The sequence below is a fragment of the Rhineura floridana genome, chromosome 6, assembly GCF_030035675.1.
Source record: "Rhineura floridana isolate rRhiFlo1 chromosome 6, rRhiFlo1.hap2, whole genome shotgun sequence".
NCBI classification, from domain to species: Eukaryota; Metazoa; Chordata; class Lepidosauria; order Squamata; family Rhineuridae; genus Rhineura; species Rhineura floridana.
In genome coordinates, this window is record NC_084485.1 from 57,518,586 (window position 1) to 57,538,637 (window position 20,052).

At 43.1% G+C, this 20,052-nt stretch overlaps 1 protein-coding gene across 3 annotated transcripts in view; it reads right to left on the reverse strand.

The window, feature by feature from the left end:
- Positions 1-20,052, reverse strand: part of MOV10 (Mov10 RNA helicase) — a 60,569-nt gene that overhangs the window by 20,152 nt on the left and 20,365 nt on the right. For 2 of the 3 annotated variants that reach the window (XM_061631988.1, XM_061631990.1), the window contains exons 2-15: positions 19,940-20,036; positions 19,235-19,359; positions 15,995-16,218; positions 14,057-14,297; positions 11,826-11,963; positions 7,392-7,554; positions 5,161-5,315; positions 4,306-4,482; positions 3,964-4,111; positions 3,516-3,677; positions 3,261-3,364; positions 2,832-2,929; positions 2,271-2,390; positions 1,131-1,233 (exon numbers count right to left, since the gene is read on the reverse strand). In XM_061631988.1, the coding sequence (XP_061487972.1) occupies positions 1,131-1,233; positions 2,271-2,390; positions 2,832-2,929; positions 3,261-3,364; positions 3,516-3,677; positions 3,964-4,111; positions 4,306-4,482; positions 5,161-5,315; positions 7,392-7,554; positions 11,826-11,963; positions 14,057-14,297; positions 15,995-16,218; positions 19,235-19,359; positions 19,940-20,036 (2,055 nt within the window). Of the gene's footprint in view, positions 1-1,130; positions 1,234-2,270; positions 2,391-2,831; positions 2,930-3,260; positions 3,365-3,515; positions 3,678-3,963; positions 4,112-4,305; positions 4,483-5,160; positions 5,316-7,391; positions 7,555-11,825; positions 11,964-14,056; positions 14,298-15,994; positions 16,219-16,726; positions 17,013-19,234; positions 19,360-19,939; positions 20,037-20,052 lie in introns of those variants that run through there. The other variant, XM_061631989.1, reaches the window with a different exon arrangement.

Below are 20,052 nucleotides of genomic sequence, written 5' to 3' on the forward strand. Positions count from 1 at the left end.
ACATCAAACTGCAGTTTCAGATTCAACTGTTAATGCACCCAAAATAGAAATAAAACATAATCTCCAATTTGAAACACAAAAGGCTGTCTGCACCATCATATGACACTGACCAATAAAAAGGCTTTGAAATTAATAAAAATAAATTTGACAGATTCCTGGATGAATAATGAGGGAAATAATTTTTTTTAGTTTAGATTCTCTGTAGAAACATTAGTAACAGGAAAGAAGCAAAGGAAGAAGAACACCAACAAACATACACAAATATAATTCTATCTTGGGAGATGGCAGGTGTTGCCACCACTCACCATATGCTCAGAGGCACACGTTACCAAATTCTTCCAAGCTACACAGCAAGTGGATTGGACTGTAAAAGACCAACCCAAATTGTGTTTGCATTCTGACAAATTTGTAGGGCAGTCCAATATCTCAGAGAGGCGTTCAGGTCTCCTGCTCCCCTGGTGCATTCACTATAGCTGCCCAATTTCCCTGCTTTTTAAAGTTTGATAGAAATATCTGTGGGCTATAGGTACGTTCTTAAACCGCAAGGTTTTCTGCCTATTAGTGAATTAACACTAACTTCAGAACCACAGCTTATATAAAGTCAGTAGTTGTAAAAGACAGCATCTACTGACACCAATTTGTAAACACGAGTAAGATGTTGCTGTTCATTGCTAACAATGACTTAAAATGATTAACAGTTCATTCCATGAAATGAGCCTAATCATCTGGGATCCAGACATTAATCTCTCATTATTCTAATCTCTAGTTCTAGGTTAGTTGACTCTTCTGATATTTTACCCCCAAGCAAAGAGAGAAAGCTTTTTACCTGTGTTTTAGACAGTAAGACCATTGGCTGTAACAATGAACAGCATAATTAGAATGAAGCATTTGGTGACCCTCCAATGTGTGGTTCTGCTATAGCCCTTAAAAAGCTGGCCCAGTCTATGGACTACACTTATCATCCCAAACTGGGAAGACAGAACCCAGGAATCCCACTCATTCAGCCTGTAACACTGGGAGGTTTGTGGCAAATTGAAACCTGTGTTGTATCAAACAGGCAGAGGCATACAGGCACCCTGGACCTCTGATGCTTCACCTGCTGGAATCCTGAGTCAGAGCAATGAATGTACCTGTAGTTGCGCAGCAGCTTAGTGACAAACAGTGGATTGTAGGTTCCATCCTCTTTTCCGTATAGTGAGTTTTGCCGCATCAGCCGCTCTAGCAGGGAAAGCCCTGTAAGAGCCGAGATGCCTCTCAGAGTTTGCCAAGTGAATGCAAGGGACTGGGGCTGTGTATTTTCTTATCTATCATTTTCCAAAACCTTTCTCAGAGCAGCACTAAGGCCCAATTCACATGCCTGTCCTGCAGCACAGTTGCTGCCAAGAACAAAAACAACATAGGTGCCACCTCAAAGTGGTAAGCTGTTTTTTGAAGCACGCCCATATAATTTGAGTTAATTTCTCTACACTTGCAAAATCTCTCATTTTCAGAGTGTTAAATTAATTCCAAGCCATATGAGCAGTTTTATAGAAACAACTTAGGAAGCACAGGAACTCAGAAAGTTGCCTTATCTTGAGTCTGGACCAATGATCCATCTATTTCAGCATTGTTAACACTAACCGGCAGTAGTTCTCCAGGGTTTCAGGCAGAAACCTTTCCCAACTCTACATGGAGATGACAGGGATTGAACTTAGTGCCTTAGGCATGGAAAGAATGTGCTCTACCAATGAGTAGAGTTCTTCCCCAACTTGCCACATTGGATGCATGTGCTGCAACAACTACACCACTGACACACCATGAATTGAGCCTAAAGGCAGACTGAAGTGGTTTCATGGGGGAAGCAGGGATTCCCACAGAGACACCATTGGCTGAATCAACCATTGCCCACATAAAAGCCTACTTAGAAGGCTTTGACACAGAGTGCAACTGCTTTACACTCCCTTCTCCCTCCCCTTTTTCAGGGACATGACTTGCAAGCATAGAGAGAGATAAAATACGTATCAGGGGATTACCACCTGCTTCTCACTCACCCCAGAGAGCCAATGTGGTGTAGTGGTTAAGGTGCTGGACTACGACCTGGGAGATGAGGGTTCGAATCCACACACAGCCATGAAGCTCACTGGGTGACCTTGGGCCAGTCACTGCCTCTCAGCCTCAGAAGAAGGCAATGGTAAACCCCCTCTGAATACCGCTTATCATGAAAACCCTATTCATAGGGTCGCCATAAGTCAGAATTGACTTGAAGGCAGTCCATTCCCATTCTCACTCACCCAAGCCATGCTCAATAGCCAAAGGAGACCTCAGGATTGGCCCCAGTTGCTGGGGATCCCCCGCCAAAACCAGCAGACCTCCTTTAGCATTAGCTGTTGGGTCCATCATGGCTAGGATGCCTAGAAAGAAAGAAAAAGACAGAGCTCAAGGCATTTGCTCAGTCTGCTCCATAGGCAGAGGCTTTATACTTGCATCTGCTTTTCCCCAAAGTTTCAAAAACTACAGTTCCGAACCACAGAACTGACCAGACATGGAATGCGTGTTGAGAAAGAGAGCCCAAGATCTATCAGTGGAAGCAAATAAGGGAAGTAAACAAGATAAGCTAAATGCTGTTTAAAGATACTGAAGGACATTTTACAGAGAAATATTCAGAGTTTTCTGGGACCTTGAGGGATGAACCTCGTCACATCCAGAAGCGTGCTAGTGAAAATTCACATGACTTGACAATGCCCACACTACACCACAGCTGTCCAGTGGATAAACCAATGTTGTAATTTGTTTCATTAAAAATCAATGTGTTTTTCCTACAGAAACAATCATTTTCAGGATCGAAAACTCACCTGCAATGGCGACCAGGCTCTCTGTTTCCACAGCATGGCCACTTTCATCAATGAATACGTGAGTAAAATGTCCTGGAGGGAAATCAGCTGAGACCAACCTAGCCAGAAGAGAGACCAAAGTGAACATGTACAGGAATATCCAACTTCCCACCTGCACCACAATCACCCTCAGTGGCCCCTTTCGAAGCACTGAAAAAACTTTTTTCTTGAGTGTCACAGGAACAACAGCAATGCAATCCAGAGCAAGAAAGAGAATGGGAAAAGATATCTTCTTTTATTTAAAATTTTGTGGGAACAATGGTTTCTATTTGAACATTTTATGAATTCTCCTGAAATTCTTTATCTTCCCCACTACATACACAAACACACACAGTTGTCTCATTTCTCACCTATCTTCATTATTTTTGCATGTTACCTGATCCTTCGTACCTTCCTGCTGTCACCAAGGTTGTGATGATCACTCGGTAGCTTTTCAGCTTCTCCTTGCTTGGAAAAAGTGGGGAATTCTGCTTTTTGTCCCAGTTACAGACATCCTAGAACAAAAACAGGTATTAGGCATAGGTCGGGATTGAGGTTCCATTACCAAGCAACTTCCTTGTCTACCTCGTGTCTGAGGAGGGTGCTACAAGGTCACTGCCCTGAGAACCCAAGTCAGGGCAGAACATTAAGCTGGGTAGTACACACCTTGATATCCTCAGGGATCATGCAGTAATCCCTGCTGCTAGCATTCATCCTGTAGATATTCCTCTTTTCCACATGTTTCATGAGGAGTTGGCAGAGCAGATCAGAGGCACTGTTGGAGGGGGCGCAGGCAAGCACGTGGGAACCTTCAACACAGTGCAGTACCTAAGTAGGGTAGGGGAATACATTAGGGATTTGTGATCAGTGAAAAAAGCTGCATTTCCAAGATTATAAGGAATGGCAGCATTTAGAGGGCTCAAGGGTTATCTGGAGATTGGCCCAGACTTGTAGGATGCAAGATAGGAATGATGAAAATCTGGACTTTGGGACTCTGCAAGACTCCTGAATTAGGCAAGTATTCAGGTTCCATCTTGCTAATACTCTTAAGTCCACTTCACTCCCCTAATAACTTGAGGCTAATGTAATTACAGCAATGAAGTACTTTCCTCACCTGCTTAATGGCCTCCACCATGGTGACTGTCTTGCCGGTACCTGGTGGCCCAAATATAAGATACGGGGCTGGTCTGGAGGTGCCTGTCACCACCTGATGGATAGCTTTCATCTGTTCTTCATTTTTCTCCAAACTGGGGTCATATGGTCTGGAAGGTGGGAAGACAGAGTGTATGCACAAGGAAGAGGTAGCAAAGCCAAGAGCAAAGTCAATGCTGCCTTCTTCCCACATACTCATATGAACCTCAGCTCTAACACCTCCATACTGTTAGAGCATCTCTTAAGGGAGAAAGGGGTCTCTGTCCATTTCCATTCTCTCTCTACTTCCCTTTCATATACTCACCTGAGGCGTTGACCTGCAGTGAGCAGAGATTTTCCATGAGAGAAAGAAGGGAACAGCAGATTGTGCAATTGCCTCTCTTGGGCAAGAACAACAGCACGATGCTGGACGCGTAATGGCAGACGATTGAAGGTGAAGCTCACATCAAACTTCATGTTTTTGACAAATTTAAATAGCAGTCTGGGAAAAGGAAAGGGAAGTGAAGAGGGTACAACTCTGGGCATTGGTAACTTCAGGTCACTTACGCAGGCTACCAATTTAGACCACCCTTTCCACTTCCAACTTGCATACCCTTTCCCATGTAATACCCTCTGCCTAATCCATCCACCTGAGAGCCACCCCCCTCCCAATTCAGGCCAGGTCCCAGAGTCAAGTTATTCTGCTATACTGCTCCCACTTCCATTTTCCCCTGAACCTTCAGGGCCATCTGCCCTCACCTTCTGCCTCAACCATCCTTCAAAAGGCCAACAACCTAAATTGCTCCTTTTCATCTGCTGTTCCTACCTCACCTGCTGACCTAACTAGTTTGCTTTCCAATATTGCCTATGATTCACCTAGACGTGGCCTCCCCTGTCTTTTGCCTTTACTGCTACATGCTTGCCTGCCAATAATATTAGGTCACTTGAGTTTGTGTGTTCAGCAATCCTTATGATCGAAGGTTGCCAAGCCGACTCAAAGAGTGCCCCTCTGCTTTTAATAGTCAAGTGATGAGGAAAGTTAGAGCACGTATTGCAATGGCCTGAATTATACTTGTTGAATACACACATAAACAAATAAGCAACCAGATCTGGAGTGGAAATTTTAATTTCATTTCTAATGGAAGAAGGTCTAATCCAAGCCTCAAGATGGAGGACTCACTTTTCAGAGAAGCCCAGCTTGACTTTATCCCACTCCACAGCATGGACATAGCCTCTGTACTGGACAACTGGGTTCTTTCCACGCTGTTCAGGCAATGTCACTAAAAGATTATCACCCTTCAGTACTGATGGGCGGTTCTCGGCCACACCAGGTGCCTGGAACAAAGAACAAGACCAATTTGAGAGACAACCAAGTCATTCTAACCAGCTAACCAGCTCCAGGTGCTCTTGGATGAAACCGATTATCTGGATCCGTTTCAATCCGGTTTTAGGCCCGGTTTCGGCACTGAAACAGCCTTGGTCACCCTGTATGATGACCTTTGTCAGGAGAGGGACAGAGGGAGTGTGACTCTGTTGATTCTCCTTGATCTCTCAGCAGCGTTTGATACCATCGACCATGGTATCCTTCTGGGGAGACTCGCGGAGTTGGGAGTTGGGGGTACTGCTTGGCAGTGGTTCCGCTCCTACCTCGCGGATCGTCGCCAGAAGGTAGTGCTTGGGGAACATTACTCGACACCCTGGACTCTCCATTGTGGAGTCCCTCAGGGGTCAGTTTTGTCCCCCATGCTTTTTAACATCTACATGAAGCCTCTGGGTGCGGTCATCAGGAGTTTTGGAGTGCGTTGTCATCAGTATGCTGATGACACGCAACTCTATTTCTCCTTTTCATCTTCTTCAGGTGAGTCTGTTGATGTGCTGAACCGTTGCCTGACCGCGATAATGGACTGGATGAGAACTAATAAACTGAGACTCAATCCAGACAAGACTGAGACACTGTTGGTGAACGCCTTCCCCACTCAGATGGTGGATGTGCATCCTGTTCTGGATGGGGTTACACTCCCCCTGAAAGAACAGGTCCGTAGTTTGGGGGTCCTTTTTGACCCTTCCTTGTCTCTTGAGGCTCAAGTGGCCTCGGTGGCACGGAACGCGTTTTACCATCTCCGTTTGGTAGCCCAACTACGCCCCTATCTGGATGGCGACGACCTCGCCTCAGTTGTTCATGCTCTGGTAACTTCGAGATTGGATTACTGTAATGCGCTCTACATAGGGCTGCCCTTGAAGACAGTTCGGAAGCTTCAGCTAGCGCAGAATGCGGCAGCTAGACTATTGACGAGGACCAGTCGGTCTTCGCACATAACTCCTGTTCTGGCTCGCCTGCACTGGCTTCCTATGTTTCCGGGCGAGATTCAAGGTGCTGGTTATGACCTATAAAGCCTTACATGGCGTGGGACCGCAATACCTGGTGGAACGCCTCTCCCGCTATGAACCTACCCGCTCACTTCGTTCAGCATCTAAGGCCCTCCTCCGGGTACCAACCCATCGTGAAGCCCGGAGGGTGGTTACTAGATCTAGGGCCTTTTCTGTGGTGGCCCCCGAGTTGTGGAATAGCCTCCCCGAAGAGGTACGCCTGGCGCCTACATTATTATCTTTCTGGCACCAGGTAAAGACCTTCTTATGCTCCCAGGCATTTTAATCTTTTTATCTTTTTAATCTTGTAATACTAATCCTTTTATCATCTCATATTTTGTTTAATTGTATTTTGTTTTCATTGTGTCTTATATGTCTTATATGTTTTGTGATTTTTTTATTATTATTTATTTTATCCTATTCTGTTTACCGCCCTGAGAGCTACTTGCTATGGGCGGTATATAAATGCAACAAAATAAAATAAATAAATAAATAAATTCTATCCTCAAGAATAACCTGAAGGAGACAAGGCAGCATCTCACATACACAGTGGTCCCTTCTGCTGGTGCAGCGGATTGATTTAATTGTGAATTGATTTAACGTGCATTCGTTGTAAATGCTTGGGAGCCAAAGTGGAGAAATTATGGCCTATAGACGTTTTAGCATCACAACTCTGAGAGACACCTTTGGCAGAAAAAGAGATTGACTTGCCCGATAAATTTCTAATTTGATAATTAGATTTGAAACTTCATTTTTTACATTCAAATCAAATGCTCTAGCCACATAAGGGCAATCTGTAGCCCACAGGCAGCTCTCCTCATACAACTTCTATATGGCTTGCAGCCCCCCTTCCTGCTCTCCAGTTGACTTGCCCCCCACTCTCCTTGCTGCTCAGCATGCTCCTCAGTTCTCCCAGCACCAAGCAGCAGGGGAAGGGGGAGACACACCACAAAATTACTAAGATCTCATCTACCGTCCTGACCGGCAGTGAAAACTGAGATCAGCAACACTTTTCTCTAAGAAAACTCTTTTTCTCTTGCTTACCTTCAGGACAAGAAGCTTCTTATTAACCTTGTCTGGCTCCATGCAAACACTGGACATATCATATCGATGAATATCTACCTCCATCTGGAACTCTTCCAGGTGAAGGAGCAGACCAAACTTCTTACAATAGTTGGCAAACTGCAGGTCAGTTTTCAGGTCACTCCTGTGGAAATGTATCAAATCAAATTTAGCCTCAATTCATAGAATCACAGAGTTGGAAGGAACCTCACAGGTCACCTAGTCCCTGTCAGTGCAGGAAACCCACTACTACACCATCCCCAATGCAGGAAACTCACTACATCTCCAAGAGGTGGCTACCTAGCTTCTGCTTAAAAACCTCTAATAAAGGAGGGTCTACCACCTTCTAAAGCAGTCTGTTGAACAGCTCATACCATCAGGAAGTTCTTTGAGAGCAGTCCCTCTAAATCACGGGTGGACAACTTTTTCAGTCCTCTCATGGGTAACTTACCAAGGACCACATGCCTAGTGGGGGATGGGGCCAAAGCCACATACACATCTCATTCACACAAATCCATCCATTCATATACCCCCGCACTTACACACAATAATTTAAACCTCCTCTCTCCTTCCCTTCCCCCTCCCCCATCTTGAAGGCATATCCAAAAGGTCCTATGGGACTAACCCTAGGCCAAAGTCACATGCACATCTCATTCACACAAATCTATCCATTCATATACCCCTGCACTTACACACAATAATTTAAACCTCCTCTCTCCTTCCCTTCCCCCTCCCCCATCTTGCAGGCCATATCCAAAGGCCCTATGGGACTAACCCTAGGCCAAAGTCACATGCACATCTCATTCACACAAATCCATCCATTCATATACCCCTGCACTTACACACAATAATTTAAACCTCCTCTCTCCTTCTCTTCCCCCTCCCCCATCTTGCAGGCCATATCCAAAAGGTCCTATGGGACTAACCCTAGTCTAAATCTAATTCCTTTAGCAGAGATGGCAGTTGTTGCTAACATTTGTCAAGGAAAAAGAAGGCCACAAGGTAAGCCTACACCAGAACATCTTTACTGGAGTGTTAATAATTCCTTTTGACTTGTTCCGCCCGCCCCCTTTTATCACTGGGCTGCTTTTTACACATTGGCATGTCTACTTCCTTCTTTTGGGATAGTGGTTATTTGAACGTTCCTATCAAGGAGGCAGATGGTGGAGGAAGTAAGAACTTCATGAATCCAATAACTTAGGGGCTTCCCATAGGCATCTGGTTGGCCACTGATAGAACAGAATAGTGGACTAGATGGGCCATTGGCCTGAACCAGTGGGACTCTTCTTATGGGGTTCAGAAATAAACTAACAAAGACTGTAAACAATGTTTGACAATTAAGCCAGTTTAAGTGTGAACTATAACATTTATTATTGATTATTGGCTTGGATCCAAAAAGATAACACAGAATCTATGGGGCTTTTCCGCTCCCATCTTCCAATACACTACACAGCCACAAAAAGCTGTTTGCAAAGGTCAGGGGATATCTGAAGTAGCATTCCATAACGTGGCAAGAGGGTTGCCAATGGAAGCTGCAGGGGCGGGGGAAAGGCCGCAGGAGGAAGAGAATCAGAGTGCATGCACACATCAACGTCTTTTGAATCCCAGCCACCAGCTTCTGGGATCTGCAACAAGCCCAGGGCTGAACAGCACAGATTTCACTAGATATACGTGAAAAACAAGTATGATTTTTCAAACTCTCTTAAGTATGTGAGCATCGTTATCATCATCAGTACTAAAAGGTTAATGTGCCTTTCGAGAGTTTGGCCCTAAAAGGCAGGATAAAAGTAACTAAACTAAAGTAGAAACACAGTCAGCAATCATTCCACAGACATGTACCCTTTAACCATAGGGAAACATACATTTTAAAGAGACACCAGTTATGGAAAGGAGTTTTATGTATTTTAATCTTGAGGAAGTTATCTAAGAGGGATTCCTTTTTAAAGAAACACTAATATGTGCAAACAACTGTTCTCCTTTGCTCATCTATGACTTCACTGCGGTTTGCACAAAAAGGGAACAGAGCCTTGAGACACTGTGCATATTGCCTGGTGTCACAACGAAACACTATGGACATGAATGATATGCCATTAAGCCACCAGTACAGTAGAGAAAAGTACAGGAAAAGTTGAGATGAGGGAAGAGAAAAGTTGTATTTAGGGGCAGTAAAAAAACAATATTTTGCTGCCACTATCAAATCATCAATCTGCTGCCCAGCGGAGCTCTTCAGAATTCTCCGGGGGCTATTACACTCTGGCCCCAGGGACATGGTAGAACCATCTGAGGCCCGCTGTAATGAATGTGCTAGGCACTTCCAGGATAAAATCTTTAGCATCCACCAGGACTTAGACTCCAGTGTTATAGCAGGTGAATCAAGTGGGGTATCCAGAGCACAGCCTTGTCCTAATTTCTTGGATGAGTTTCAGTTGGTGCAGCTTGAGGACGTTGACAAGGTGCTTGGACAGGTTCGTGACACCACTTCTGTGCTGGATCCTTGCCCTTCTTGGCTAATAAAAGCTAGCAGGGATGGAACAGCCGGCTGGGTCAAGGAGGTGATTAATGCCTCTCTGCGAGAGGGGGTGGTCCCTGGCTGCCTGAAAGAGGCGGTAGTGAGACCACTCCTGAAGAGACCCTCCCTGGACCCAGAAAATCTTAATAACTATAGGCCGGTAGCAAACGTTCCATTCCTGGGCAAGGTCCTTGAATGAGTGGTTGCGTGCCAGCTCCAGACACTCCTGGATGAGACCGATTATCTGGATCCATTTCAGTCAGGTTTCAGGCCTGGTTTTGGCATAGAAACAGCCTTGGTCACCCTGTATGATGACCTTTGTCGGGAGAGAGACAGGGGGAATATGACTCTGTTGATTCTCCTTGATCTCTCAGCGGCTTTCGATACCATAGACCATGGTATCCTTCTGGGGAGACTGGCTGAGTTGGGAGTGGGAGGTACTGCATTGCAGTGGTTCCGCTCCTACTTGGCGGGTCACCTCCAGAAGGTGGTGCTTGGGGAACATTGCTTGGCACCCTGGACTCTTCAGTATGGGGTTCCACAGGGGTCAGTTCTGTCCCCCATGCTGTTCAACATGTACATGAAACCGTTGGGTGCAGTCATCCGGAGCTTTGGAGTGCGTTGCCATCAGTATGCTGATGACTAGCAGCTCTATTTCTCCTTTTCATCTTCAGGTGAGGCTGTCAATGTGCTGAACCGGTGCCTGGCTGTGACAATGGACTGGATGAGGGCTAATAAACTGAGGCTCAATCCAGACAAGACTGAGATGCTGCTAGTGGGTGGTTCTTCTGATCGGATGGTGAATGCCCAACCCGTCCTGGATGGGGTTGCACTCCCCCTGAAGGAGCAGGTTCGTAGCTTGGGGGTTCTCCTAGAACCATCTCTGTCACTTGAGGCTCAGTTCGCCTCAGTGGCACGGAGTGCCCTCTACCAACTTTGGTTGGTGGCCCAACTACGTCCCTATCTGGACAGGGATAACCTGGCTTCAGTTGTCCATGCTCTGGTAACCTCTAAATTAGATTACTGTAATGCACTCTACGTGGGGCTGCCTTTGAAGATGGTTCAGAAACTGCAGCTTGTGCAAAATGCAGTGGCCAGATTGGTAACAGAGACCAGACGGTCCGAACATATGAAACCGATTCTGGCCTGCTTGCACTGGCTGCCTTTATGTTTCCGAGCTCGATTCAAGGTGCTGGTTTTGACCTATAAAGCCTTACACGGCTTGGGACCACAATACCTGATGGAACGCCTCTCTCGATACGAACCCACCCATACACTACATTCAAGATCAAAGGCCCACCTCCGGGTGCCTACTCCGAGGGAAGCTCGGAGAATGGCAACAGGTGAGAGGGCCTTCTCAGTGGTGACCCCCAAATTATGGAATGATCTCCTTGACGAGGTGCGTCTGGCGCCAACACTGTTATCTTTTTGGCACCAGGTCAAGACTTTCCTCTTCTCCCAGGCATTTTGGCATGTGTTTTATATTGTTTTAAAATTTTAAATTGTGTTTTAAATTGTTTTTTAAAAGATGTATTTTAAATTGTATTTGTTTTTAGTTACTGTAAACCACCCAGAGAGCTTCGGCTATGGGGCGGTATACAAGTATAATAAATAAATAAATAAAAGAGGTACAAAGACAGAATGAAAGTGAGAGTGTATATATGTGATATGGCCTACCTACTGATGAACACTGCTCTATAAACACTGGAAGGATGTCACAAGTGAGTTGAATTTGGAAAACAGTACATTTCAGACAAATGGGATGCAATGTTTCTGGGTCTTATATAATCTGTTGCAAGCAACATCTCATACATGGGCTCACTAAGAAATCAGTAAAAAGACACTAACATGACCTATTGCTGACAATGTTTGATAAGAGCAGGAACATTGGGGTGAGGAGAACTTACTGGAGCTGGGCAACCTTGTCACAGGTGCCATCACTGAGTGTGTGACCTTCATTGAGGAAATTAACGAGGTCCTTCAGGTCTGGCAGGTAGTTGTAGTGCTTCAGAAGTATTTTCTTCTCAAGCTCAGACTCCAAATTGCTAGAGGAGTTAAAAATAAAAAGCACAAAGTTCTGTGGTGTTAAGGTGTTGTTTAGAGACAGATTAACAGGACAAACAACCCCCATTATAGCAATGCTACCACTAGTAACATTTAAGTATAGAACATGGGTTGTCAATATGGCTCCTGTGGGTGTCTTCACATCACTCAAATTAGGCTTGAAAGAAGCCTTCTACTGTAAATAGATTTTTTTCAAGACTAATTGCAGTGTGTGCATGTTTTGCATGGGCTTGTGTGTGTGTTACTCTCTAGGAAGTTCACCCCCCAAATAAGCTTGGGGGGGGAGGAAGTAAAAACACTTTTTTCCAAGCCTAATTGCTAGTGATTGGGCATGTGAAAGTGAATGTGGATGTGTCGTTGTTAAGTGTGTCTAGTTTATTTACCGCTTTATATTTCAAGAAAATCTCAAAGCAATTTACTGCCTATTACAAAATCTCACATTACAAATGAAGGTCAAGTACAAAATAAAAATTTAAAGCAGCACGATTAACAAGAAAACAAAATATTCTCTTAAAACATTAAAAACTCAATAAAAATCAAATACAAAAATGCAGTAAAACTTCATATACGGTATCATAAACAACTAAACAAAATAACTGAAATAGAAGCCACACTCACACTCCCCACCACAATAACGTTTCCAAAATGCATCTTAACAATTTCCCCCATGCCAACCTCACTCTCAAGCATTCCCAGCTACTATACACATGTCACAGCTAATCCCCAGCCAACCATGTGTCACAAAGCAAACATGCGATCTGCAAAAAATCCCTGATAGCATAAAGTATTATTTACAACCAGCTCATTCTCCCACCTCCATCGACAGCAATACAGCATCCTACAAACAGCAACAGAACCACTTCCTCCCCATCTCTCACCCAGGTAGGGCCTTACTATGTACCAACTCCATCTCTCACAGTGAGTGGGATTAAACAACTTTGCAACACACAAACACGTTACAAGCCAGACTCTCTCTCTCTCTAAGCAACAAAAACACAATACTAGTTACCGTGGATGAGAAACTGCTACCCTAGGAGGAAGGGTGGGATACAAAAGTAATAAATAATAAATAAATAACACCACAAAATTAAAGGTGGTGGTGCTTTCGAGGAGATGATCCACTTTGATGTCGGCCTGCTGTACTGCAGCAGCTCTCTTATCTACTCTGTGGACTGGGAGGCAAGTCAATCATCCGCAGCTGCTTCACTCTCCTACTCCTCTGGAATCAGACACTGTGTCCTGGCTGCCAGGGCAACTGACTGTGCATGCGTACGTGGTTATGGCATATGTGTAATGCCTTTGACAGTTCCTCTAGTTTGCAAAAGTGCTCAAAGGCCCCAAAAGGTTGGCAACCCCTTGTATAGAATTTTAGGTACTGCATGGACTCCCTCATAAGCAGTCTGTATCCTTTATCCGCAAGTTCAGTGAGGCCAACCCAAATTCCCAGAATGGGCCACTGCAAGGAAGATCCAGGAGATACTGAAAGCTCTTCATCAGACTAGGTTCCATGGATGACCAAAAGGTTAATTCACAGATGTATGTTTACCTCTTGATGATTACGTCAAGTGATTACTTGTATGAGTGCAACAATACCTGAAGTGGCTGAGATGTATATCTACATGCATTAATGAATCACCTACCTAGCCAGTCCCAGTAAAGCTGGAACATGAATGGCTGATCTCAAGAAAGATTTAGGAGGATGAATGAAATAAAGGTGGTGGAATACTCACGGCATGACAAAAACAAACAATAGTTCTAACTTATCTGAAGTCCAGTTCCACCCTTCAGCTAAGACATTATTTTTTTTTTATTTAGCACTGATGGAAAGCTAGGTGCTGTATAGTGCCACGGTGAGAGAGTTTAACAATCTACATTAGCTGGGCAAGACACTGAAGAGGGCAAAGCTTAGACACTGAGTAATTCAAAGTGTAAGTAAGGGAAGGAATGTTAGAAGGAAGGGGGAAAAGAAATAAGAGGAAGAAAGGACAGAATTCCTAGAGTATAGATTTGATAAGAAGTGGTTTGAAAAAGACTGATGGGGAGAACATGAGACTAACACAGAATCCCCACATACTTGTTTGGTGGGATGCCATCCTCTATAGTAACAATCTGTGGCTTCTGCAGTTTGGCCTGGTAAGGTTGATAAGGTGCTGAAGGACCCAGCTGCTCTGCTAATTTGCTGTTAGCGACAGCAGACACGAAACGTCCAATGATGAAGTTTCCAGTCTGCTCACTGGTAAACTCGAATATCATGGTGACAGGAAAGTATCCATAGTCCTTTGTCAGACAGTGCACCTTGATCTCATATGTTTGTCCTGAAAACAACAAAGCCTCTTTATATTACAAGCTACCAGGAAGGTCTTTCCAGTCTAACTCTTGACTGTACATTTGAAATGAAGGGACTGCTACACATACCCCATCAGAATATTAAATGAAAAATTATTAATTGTCAACAAATCACCTGGTTTTAAAATGTATCAGGTAAACAGAAGCTGCAAATAATTTGAGGTAGTTTATTTTATATTTTAACTAGTATAATATAAAAAACGTTGCTTCTTTCATAATCATGCACTAAACATATTAAGATTATTTTTATGTGTCATCTACAGGTAGCGATGGGAAACAATTCAAAATACCAGAATTTTTAATTCTGAAAAAGTAGGAGGCACAGCCAATGGGGTCTCTCCATATTTTAGAGCAACCTTGGTTTTCAACACATTTTTCCTTTTACTACCACAGTGCTTTCAACTCCATGAAACTGGAAGAAAAAATACTTTCCAAAAAGGAGTAAATCCCTTTTAGTTTTCCCCAACTTTAAAAAGCACCTAACACAAAACCCTGGACCTACTAAACTGCAATTTAGCAAGTTTTTTACCTAGGGACACCTCTCATGTCTATTTTCATAACCATAGCTCACAGAATGCTAGGGGAGATTAACTAAATCTTTTTTTACCCAATTTGTAAAGGTTGCCCTTGCAAGAAAATCACTGCAGCTATTCTTCTGAAATTTGGCAGGATTCATCCCTTCAGGAGAGGCTGCCATGCCTACAAATTTCATCTAATTGTGCCATTTTTGAGAAGATGGGAGGAGATAAATTTTAAAAGGTGCCTGCAGACTACATCACGTGTTCTTAACGTGTGGTCTACGGAGCCTAGATGGGCTTCAGGAGGTCCATGAACCCCCTATTTCCAATGCAGTAAAATTATATTTATAGCTTTCATTAAAATCTCAAAGGGGTCCAAGACCCAAAAAAGATTAAGAATCATTGCCCTAGATCTATTTGCCTGTAATCTGGTAGGCATTACTCACTATGGAGGAGCTACTTTGTCTGCAAATTTTATCCACTTCTGTCAAAAAGGAAAAAAAGTTATAGCTATATAGCAAATAAGCGGAAGAATGAAACTACATTTTTCTGAAGCAGAATCCACATTGGACCCAAAACCAAATTTGGCTGCCTCTAAGGACTGAGGCAGACCAAATCGGGGTCCAACCACTTCTTATGGTCAGAATACACCCATAGCACCTACCTTCAGTCTATCATAGAAGACATTCCAGGCACTACCCCACACCTGCCAGGACCCAATCAACTACATACAATCAAAGATATATATATATATTTTTAAAAGCAGACATCAACTACAGTACTGGATTTTTAGTAAATAAATAAGCCTAATGTATTCTTTGTGCAAGAGAAGTCCCACTCAGCCATGTCAATTTTGGTGGGAAAATTATCTGAAGGATATATTGTTCAAGTTGGTTGTCTCTGCACTAATAGCATTACTCCCCTTGGAGCATCACTAAAGCCAAAGCTTAAGCATAATTCAAGTGAATGAAAAAACCTTTTGCGCTGGTGTTTGAGGCTAGCATGAAGCCAGTCCAGTGTTAAGTGGTTCACACAATATTTTTTCAACTGTTTAATTGGATAGTAGTGAGATATTTCTCATTGTTACTCAATATAATCCCTTTGAATAGGTCAAGCAATATATTTCAACAAATATATATGTATATTACCTGGCAGTAGTTTTACAGGTGGGGATTCAGAAACAAAGGTTAATTCACGATGTTGATGTAGTTTTCTGTACTTGCACAGCATCACTTCATTTGCTCCAGTATTGTTTACCTTAATTATGATAGTCTTTCTCTGATTAGGAGACACATGGAAAGTGATTTTACCATTCCCCACGTCACATGTCGAAACAATGTCCATTCCGTTCTTCTTGGAAACAAATTCAGCTCTGGGAAATCAAGATTGTAGAGTTAAAAGTTCCCTAAAATATTCCATCCCATATTAACATTTGCAATTGTTTCCTGATAATGTCCCTAGCGCCAATGTAGAGCTAGTCAGAGGTCATTAATTATATTCTAACAGTACTGTATTGTAGAGCAGGAAACAGATATGCTGATCCAGTGTCAAAAACAGGAACAAAAACCGTAACACCAACATCTTGTACCCACTGCAGGGTAGCAGATAGTCTGACCTAAGTTATCTGTGCTCTGTAATCTCCAGGTTAGAATACTGCACTGCATTATATATGTGGCTGCCTTTGAAGACTGCTCAGAAAATGCAGTTAGTAATCCAGCAGTTTCATTCTGCACTAACATTATGAACATATCATGCCTACCATGCAGAGTATTTGCTAAAAGTCCATTTCTGGACTCAGTTAAAAGTGTTGGTTTTGTCATTTAAAGGCCTTCACAGCTTAGGAACAAGGTACTTGAAGGACCTTCTGTCTCCATATGTACCTTAAGAACTCCAGCAGAAGGCCTTCTGGGATACCCCTGCTATCAGCAACGTGGTTGGCTACTAGAGAGAGTACCCTCTTGGTGGCGGCATCTCATATGCAGAACACTCTCCCCAGAAAGATTGTCTGGATTTCCTCTCATGATAATGAAAGAAGAGTTGCTTGTCAGGCTGACATGTACACGTGGGATTCCATAGAATAGACAAAAGATAATAACCACAGATTCTCTGGGATGGATGGGCATTACATGTTTTTATTATCAAAGAGGGAACTCCAAATTGTAACAACTCAACTTCTAAACAAAAATAAATGTAGGCTAGAAACTGTATTTTTTTCTTGCGCTAGATAATTTACCCCAATTCTACTTTATCCTGTCTTTCCTTTTCTTAATAAACTCCTTTTGGTTTACTATAATGGATATGAGAAATTTCATGCTTAGTGGTTGTGACACTACAGTAGGGGTAACGAAACATTTTGGACAAGAGGGCACATTTCAAATTTTGAGAGAGTGCTGGGGGCACCAGTCACAAAATGGCTTCCATGGGGGGGGGCATAACACAAAATTAGAGAGTAGTCATGGTGAAGCATTTCCCATAGTTATATTTCCATACTAGAAAAGGCATGACCTAATGAATTTCTGCCTGCTATACAGCTGTTAAAGGCACAAGTACCCTGTTTGTTCTTAATGCCAATCCTAAATCAAAGCCTAATCTGCCATCCTGTACCAACTTACCTAGAAGCCCCATTAAGCACAAAGAGACTTACTTCTGAGTAGACATGTATATAACTGAACTAAGTGAGGTATACAGAGAATTCTTATGAGTCCCTGGTCTTTAGCTCCTGCCAAACAGGAAACATGCCTAAGCCTCTTTGCAAAATTTTCACATTTGTCTTTTGAGGTGAGGGGGATTCTTTAACATTCACCCACTTACTGTGTAGTAGTATTTGCAGAAAATAATTTCTAGGCACTACCTGATCTCAAGCAAACCCAGCACAGGAAAGATGCATCCTGGTTGCTAGGGACAAAGGAAGGGCAAACTATGGGGATTCCAAGGGCTAAAAAAGAGAAAAGACAGAAGAAGGAAAAGTGCACTGAAAGGGAGGGGAAAACAGTAGCTCTTTATGAACTCAAGTATTCCAGTTGTCCAAACAACTCCCTGATCAATCACAGCTCTGATTTCATTCATTGGCTAATAACGCTGACAGGCAGGAGAGCAGCCAGGCTAGCACATTTCACCTAAATTGCTTATAAGGGTACCTGCACATTTTTCTCCATAACTTGCTTTCTAGGAGAGCTAGAAATTTACTTTTTCTTTTAGAAATGAAAGCCTGGTTTATGGGCTACGTGATGAGGGCAGCTCTGAAGGCTGTTGTGGGTGCCATGGCACCCACAGTCAACAGGTTGGTGATCCCTACTCTACAGTCTCTTGATGGGTGATGAACTGGTCAACTTCAGGGATCCTGTGTGTAGAGATCTGTTCTGTGTAAATTTTCCTTATGCACTTCAAAAGATCTTGGGGATCAAGGCAAATGTTGCTGTTAATCCCTAGGACACAGTAGCAAGTCTAGCAAAAGTACAAGAGGAATCTGCTTGCAGCTCAGAGGCTGGGATGCAAGTCTTGATTCCAAGGAGAGAGCAAGTAGGAGTTTACCCAGTTGTGAGGAGCAGGAGGATTAACCAGGAAAAGGGATACCAAACAAAAAACACAAAACTATAGCTATAATCCTAAACACATTTAGTTAAAAAAAAAGTCACATAGATCTCAGTGGGACTTTTATTCCTAAGTAAATATGAATAGAGGTATACTATTAAGAGTTAAAATCAAGGAAGTGAACAGTGTTGTGGGGTGAACAGGAGAGCTGTTCATTTTCTAGAAAAAATCTTGCCCTTGAACTTGGTCCTTAAGTGCAATGTCTTCCAAATCACACGAGATCATGACCATCTGCAAATGAAATACACCAAAAAGCTAGTCTGAATTCTGCTATGTCAGACAAGCATACCAAAAGCGTTCTTATTCTTATTATTGCAAGACCAAGTTTGGCTCCTCTACTCTGATTAGCTTGATCCCTGCTCAGCTTTTGTAAGAGTTAAGGCAAAGAGTGAGATTCTTTATACACACTCCCAAGGCTGCATGTACCCTATGACACATCTTACTTTCCCTGCATTATATAAATTAAGGACATTTACACGGTTGATAATTTATTCTACTTGCTCTATACAAGGGGCTACCCCTAGTAAGCTAGTCACTCTTACTTGCATGAGTTCAGATATTATGTTTTTCAAGTTTATTTCCACAGCCAGGAGGGCCAAAAGCTTGCTCTTTCTTACAAAAAGATGGGGATTCCTACGATTCTTAAAACAAAGGCAATCCCCAAAATTTTCATTTATGTAGGAGGTTTGGAGACTCAGAGAATGGACAGACCTCTCTCCGGAATGAAGACTTCTAGTAATTTGCTCTCCTGCTCCTACAATTACAACCTTCTAAATCGTTATCACATCCCTCCATACCTTTCCTTAGCACGTGATCTGCGGGGAGGTGGATCAGCACCTGGGTTTTGGTTCTGGGTAGGCTGATCTCCAGCACCATTCCTTGGTCTCCAGTACTGATCAGCAAGCTTTACTTTCTTCTTCACCTATGGAAGAAAACAAAGGAGCAATGGGTGGACTCTAAGCATAAAGTTCGTAACAGGAAGCAGAGTTCACAAATGGATCAACAAACAATCTAGCGGCAGAAGACTTCCCAAAGTGCCCTGTCATTGGGGGATATTTTCAGTAAAAGCTGTCCTTTCATACTAGATGGGAAGTCATGTTCATGGATGTGTGTCCTTTCTGGTTTAAAAGAAACAAACCAACCAGAACAAATCCAAGTCTTCTGCAACAAGATTAACTCAGATTCTGGGCCAAGTAAACCAACTTCAGCTACTTATATAAATTACTGGCTTGCATTATTTTCTCACTTTGTTCTGCTTCCACTAGCTTCTTGCACAATGGGAAAGGGCTAAGCAGGGCAATTAAGCCTTTCCCTGGACCAGTGGAAATCACATTACACATACATCCCTGGCCATTACTTCTAAGCCTATTTTGCAGTCTTAAGGGCTAGAGAATGAAAGCTGAAATCAAGATAATAATAATAAATCCCACCCTTTCTCTCAATTCTCTTTCCTCTGACTATCAAGAGGACAGCAGAGAATCAATAACATAACCTTCTCTCACCCTTCCAAACTTCACCAAGTTCTTACTGCACTCAGCACGGCCACTGCTCCATAGTGCATAGATAACAGAGGAGAAGTTGGGTCTTCTTGCATTATCTCTGCCAAGACAAGAAA